The 5868-nt window shown below is 39.1% G+C and overlaps 1 protein-coding gene across 2 annotated transcripts; it reads right to left on the reverse strand.

Annotated features, from left to right (window-relative positions):
- Window positions 1–288: 288 nt before the first annotated feature.
- Window positions 289–3642, reverse strand: LOC113694683 (protein FLUORESCENT IN BLUE LIGHT, chloroplastic). 2 transcript variants are annotated; one of them, XM_072054237.1, is made up of 5 exons: window positions 2644–3023; window positions 2189–2395; window positions 1883–2051; window positions 1201–1521; window positions 289–789 (listed from the first exon to the last, which is right to left on the reverse strand). In XM_072054237.1, the coding sequence occupies exons 2-5, from the start codon at window positions 2222–2224 to the stop codon at window positions 587–589; spliced, it is 729 nt and encodes a 242-aa protein (XP_071910338.1). In that variant the 5' UTR covers window positions 2225–2395; window positions 2644–3023; the 3' UTR covers window positions 289–586. The 2 variants fall into 2 exon arrangements, with proteins under 2 accessions (XP_071910338.1, XP_027069338.1); XM_027213537.2 differs by lacking the exons at window positions 2189–2395; window positions 2644–3023 and adding an exon at window positions 3030–3642.
- Window positions 3643–5868: the final 2226 nt, after the last annotated feature.

The following is a 5868-nucleotide window of genomic DNA, read 5'->3' on the forward strand; positions in this document are numbered from 1 at the left end:
TTATGAAAAATCTAAATTTGTTGAGCAAAATTATTTTTCAATCCGAATTTCATTGCCAATCATTATTTTGGTCCGGGCTTGAATAAACAAGTCCACAAAACAAGCGGAATTCTGCTGTCTACAACTGACACGAGGGGGACTTCGTAGAATCAAGTTTTCGCATGAAGACCAATTTTGATTAATGACAAGACCTTTTTGAAAAATTTAATTTTTTCTGGAATACTTTATAAAGAGATCTTTACCAAAAGTGTTTAATTTGCCAATTCCGGCGGGAGAGGGGTCTATCAGTGGACAGGAATGATGAACATAGATACAAAATTATTTCACCAATCCTCATCAGGGAAGGATTACAATTTACGAGATACTTTTCTCTACCTGCATCATTATTTGTTGGGTGATTTTACTCCAGTCTGTTTTTCAACCTCTAGAGTCGGTAGATGTCTAAAACAAAGTCACCTTGGCTAACCATTTTTTCTCACCATCAATTGCCTAGCCATAAATTCTATGTAAATTTCAAAGGATCACGCTACTAGGAAAATGGTGATCACTGAATGAATATCCAACATCATCTGATAAATGCGGGCATTCAGTCCGTTTCTAGCCTCGCTATGTATTGGTCATAGAATTTTGCGGCTCTCTCCAAATCACCAAGCTCAGTGTAACAATCAGCTATGGCTCCATAAGCTTCTGTGTTTCCAGATTCCTCACCTTCTCTGTGCGAAATGGCCAGAACCATAGAATGATATTTGATTGCTTCCCGGTACTTACCCTGCCTTTGCAATGATGCCCCTAAAAAACACATACAAGAAAATGTGAAGAACACGAGCAGCATTCCATTTGGACAGGCCTCAAATGACTTTTTCCTTTGGGGGTGGGAGATGTTGGGATATAAACCAATTGTCACATCAAAAGATCACTAATCAGCCCATGTCTGAAATGGGTAATCCAGATTAATGGAAGATTAAAGGTAAAATTTTGGCATAGAATTATTACCATACATGCACGAAGTATATGCATTAATTGAATGCCTACACTGAATTCTCAGCCAAAGGGATGAGGTGCATCCATGCATGCTGTGTTAGTTTCAGTTAAGATGCAAGACAAACAGTATATATACCTGTATGTTATCCCATGGAATGTCTTGCCACTAATCATTCTTGGGACAAAATATTGATTCAAAAAAATATGAAGATGGTATACCTAAGCCTCTAGCAGCCTTCTTTTCCTCTATTGGGTCCTTCAGATTCTGAGCAAGCTCAAGAGCAGACTTAAACTCTGCAAATGCCTTATCTGGATCTTGATTTCTCAAAAAATTCTTCCCATTTTTCAGGCAGGCGATCAGCTCCTGCTTCCTTGAGTCAACAATAACTTCACTCTCTGGTATCCTTCCACCAACAGGAGCATAACTCAAATTGGGCGCATATGATTCAATCTTAGCCTGCCTTCTTAAAGCTGCATTAATCTGCCGGAGCTGTTCGTTCAGGCGCTGTAATTCTCCTCTCCTTTGTCGCGCAAGTAATCCTGGAAAATTATGCAGAATGAACTAAAAGAACTTCCAAATCAACAAATTATGTGTGGAACTGTGATGAGGACTGGGCAGGTTAGGAAATTAGCAGTCTCCAAAGCCTCCCTTGGCGCTCACCTAGCAGCCCATTTCCATGCTTTTCGGATGCTATTCTAGAATCCTAAGCCCATTTTAATCAACATAGCCACAGTTTTAGACCTCAAGTTTGAGTGCCTAAAAAATGCTTACAGTTTGGAAGTGTAGATGTTAAGAGAAGTACTGCAGAGATTCCTAAGACCATAAAAATTTCCACCTAACAGGTAATCAAGTGAAGGATAAAACTAGAATCTGCAACAAAAAGCAGCAAGGGCAACTTACCTCCAACTGTGGCACCGATAAGGGCAACAAAAAGCAGCAAGGGCATATTCATATTGAGTATTGAATTGTCTGCCTCACAAGTTTCTGCGATAGCTTCCAAAGGTGCAAAGTACATCAAGGCATCAGTGGCAATAAGGGCCATCACTGGGACTCTTAGAGACATCATTTCCTGCCAAATCGATAACAAATGAGTACGTTTAGAAAATCATCATTGCCAAAGAAGGCTCTTTCTTATGATTCGCATCTACAATTTCAAATTGCAAATTGCAGCTTGGTGAGACTAAGCAGGGAACACCAGGGTAATACCATGTTCAGCAAGGTGCACATTGATTTGCATTTCATCCCTAAAGGCAAAAAAGGCAATGAGTTCCTTATATGGTAGAGATTGCACAATCTGATGCTGCAACCGTTTATATGCAGTCTCTTGAAGAAGACTGAGTCATTTTCATTATGAGTTCTCCACAATATTGAACCAAACCTAAAATGTTGGGATCAGAGCTTCACGCCACAAGTCTGAGGAAAGACGGCAGATTTACTCAAGAAACTGAATAGGCGATGAAACCTTTTGCATTTTTACAGATGTGGGTCATAATGTGAATTTTTTTCGTTAACAAAGAATGTGAGCTTGCAGTATTTGCTCGGGGAAACTTATCAATTCCTAGAGAACATAAGAATTGTGAATATACAAAAAGGTGAAAGCGCATAATCCAACACAAGTAGTAAAAAAGTGGATTCAGAGGAAGTCCTGCGACCAATTATACCGTATTAAATATCACAAGACCTCTCTGCCCTGTGGTATGCAATCTAGTAGTACAAGGAAATGTTTCCCAAGAACCGATCTTTCGTACGGAACCTAAAGATTTTCGCACAACAGAGTGGGTCTCAACTCTAGAAATAAAAATATTGTCGCTTAAATTTGGATGGTATCTGCACCATATAGTGCTAGTACTTGTAATCCCTTAAATCTTTCTTGGTTCCTTTACGCTATATCAGCAATTCGGACTCGGCGAGGTTCCGGTAATGATTCTGGCAGTGTGTTTGTGTGCTTGAGCTGCTAATACTAAGTAAAGACTGGTCCAGGGTAAGAAATGCTCATCAATGGCTCCTAAATGAAGAGTTTTATTGGGATTAAAAAAGGGATAACTACCCTGTGACTGATAGTGAGCAGCTGGCGAGCAATGTTGATGTCGTACTTGCAGGTGATTTGGTGCTGGGCAACCCCATCTTGCAATCTTGCTGAGACAGTCAAGAAAGTAGGCTGCAAACGGTGGGCTTTAGTTGTCTGCAAAGATGAGGGAGAACACATAGACCGAGGATAAGGGCTCCATGCCACAAGCCCTTGCCTCATCATCATCATCTTCTTCTTCTATTCGTCTTTAACACTAAACTCAGCAGCAGCAGATATCTGGTTTCTGATGTTCTCTTGGATGGATAAAATTTAATTATCCTTCTTCCCCCCTCCCCCCTCCTCTTCTCTCTCTTTTATTCTTTTTTAACTCCAAAAGCGATACTGTAGTCGGAGTAAATCTTCTCAACTTGAAGCAGTCCAAGTTTTATCCTAACGGGGCCCCAAAAAAAAAAGGAAAGAAAGAAAAACAAGTGCCAGTTTTATTAATGTCATTTTTATTTTTTTTTGGCTTTGGTATCTAATGTTAAAGGGCACAAAATTTCCCTATTTTGGTGGGGAGGTTTACAGTGTTGGACCCCGAAAGGGTTGTTGTTACCCAACAGAATGAAGGTAAAAGATGATTTATGGGCGGCTAGTCCGACGAGTGAGATGGAGCCTTTGCTTAATATAGGCAGCTTCAACTTGAAGCTTTTTTCCTTTTTTTTGGTCTGTTTTAGTTTTCTACCTGACGCCTTAGGCCTTAGCTTCACATCACCCTATGCTTAGCGGATGGATTTATGCGTACGAGTTCTGACTCGCCCAAAGACGAGGTGGAAGATCAAACGCCAAAAATTCGATAAGGCATCATTCAAAGTTTTACGGGCTGCAAACCGCAATCAGAGTACCCCTCTTTCTATTAGTATTAACTATCCATAACGGGAAGAACGCTAGCAACTGGGCTTGATCTGCTTCCCTTTTTCTGGAGTAACTTACAAGACATGAGACATTGGGCTTTGTTGTCTTTCTGTCTCAGGAGGAGGGGCCAACCTTAATTGACAAGTTCACCGGACGAATGCAGCCCAAAAAGCCTGCAGCGACCTGGCCTGTTAACTGTCGTTAGGTTGCAAGGTCCCAATTAAAAGCATCTCATAAAGAAATTCGGATTCCCTCCTGAGTCCTGACACCTCCAAAAACAAAAAAAAAAAAAAAAAAGATACTATATAAATTAGAGATCATGTAAGGCATTCGAGGAGCGACTAGTCACTTCTGGCGAACGCCAGCGAAGCCTAGAGAAGCGAAGGCAGTAGCTTCCAATACAGTAGGTGGGCGAAGGGCTAGGCCACAAACTAACTACTGTCGAAGAAGGCATACCATACCACACATATATCGTATTGAATTAGTAATGGGTGAAAGAAATACCAACAAGACGAGGGAAAAAATTTCGTGACCTATTGAAATTTGAAACTATCCATCAGTCCCGAAAAGGTTTGGCAATGGGTGGTAGTCTTCTGTTTGGATCGTTGATTATTTAGTTCCCTTCAATTCCTCCAAGATCTCTTTAGGCTCTCTTCCCCTCGTAATAGAAGTAGGTTTAGACTAAATTCTATCTATGTGTCCGGAAAAAAAAATTGAAACTATCTATCTATCAATGTGATTACTCGAATAAGTATCCGGGATTTCGCTTTCGCTCGACATCATGCACTTGAATGTTATAACTGACGGGGAAATTGATTGTAAGGAATTGTTCCATGGACGATTCTTGAAGTTAACAAGGAGCCATTCACAATAAGATTCTCAAAGAAAATTGAACCAGATAGCATCACCGACAACCACCGCCTCCCTGTTCCCCTGGGCCTGCCTGCCTGCCTGCATTCTTGAGAAAGAGAAGGGGCTTTTGCTGGTCCCCAGGCAACAAGGGTTGGATTTGAATATGCTTGTCGATGAGGGTTGCTGGAGCCTGTAATTAATTCCAATTTCCAATCCACACCAAAAATTAAAATTCATCCTCCATCTCCAGAATCTCTTTTATTAGCCCCCAATTAAAAGTGAAAGATATCCCAAAAAGGGACCGGGCGCTCACTTAGCTATCTAATTTTGGTCATGCACTAGACTAAAATGTTCCTGGCTGTTGCAGTTGTACATACCCATACAGTGGGAGACAAAAAGGATCAGAGGGTTACCCCTAACCTGTTATTTGACCCATCAAAATTTCCCCGGAAGGTAAACAAACCTCACCGTTACGTAAGATAGAGGTCGCAAAATGGGTGATTTGGACGGGTTTGGGTTGGATAAAATGGATAATGGGTATAAGTGAGTCAACCCATTTATATCCATTTAATTAGATGGATATAACTGGGTAAGTCAAAAAATGAGTTGGGTAACCCAATTATCCATTTATAACCCATTTATTCTAATTTTTTACAAGCTCATATAAATTCATTTTGTAAACTAAATTATCAATTTATACCATTTTACACACATCATTAATTTTAAATATTTACTTATTATGCCAAATAAGTCTAATTATCAATTTTTTTTCCATCTGCATGCCATGTCGCAAAATTACATATTATTTAATAATTGAACAATGGGAATCTAAAAATTTGGACTAAATAATATGAAAGTTAACAAAAAAATTTAATCCAAAACTTTGAACCCCTAGTATTTTTTCGTTTATAAATTTAAAATTTCATTTGAAAAAGTAAGAAAGGAAGCTAAAATTTGTCATAAATTGATGATGCTAAAAAATGATCAAATTAATAAATTACAAGGAAATAAAGCGATAAGATAAAACCAACAAATAAATATAATAAATAAAACAAAAATACTTAACATAAAAAATAGTTAAAAATCCTGATGAAGACTAGCAATCACTTCA

This window comes from Coffea arabica, chromosome 6e (genome assembly GCF_036785885.1).
Source record: "Coffea arabica cultivar ET-39 chromosome 6e, Coffea Arabica ET-39 HiFi, whole genome shotgun sequence".
NCBI lineage: Eukaryota > Viridiplantae > Streptophyta > Magnoliopsida > Gentianales > Rubiaceae > Coffea > Coffea arabica.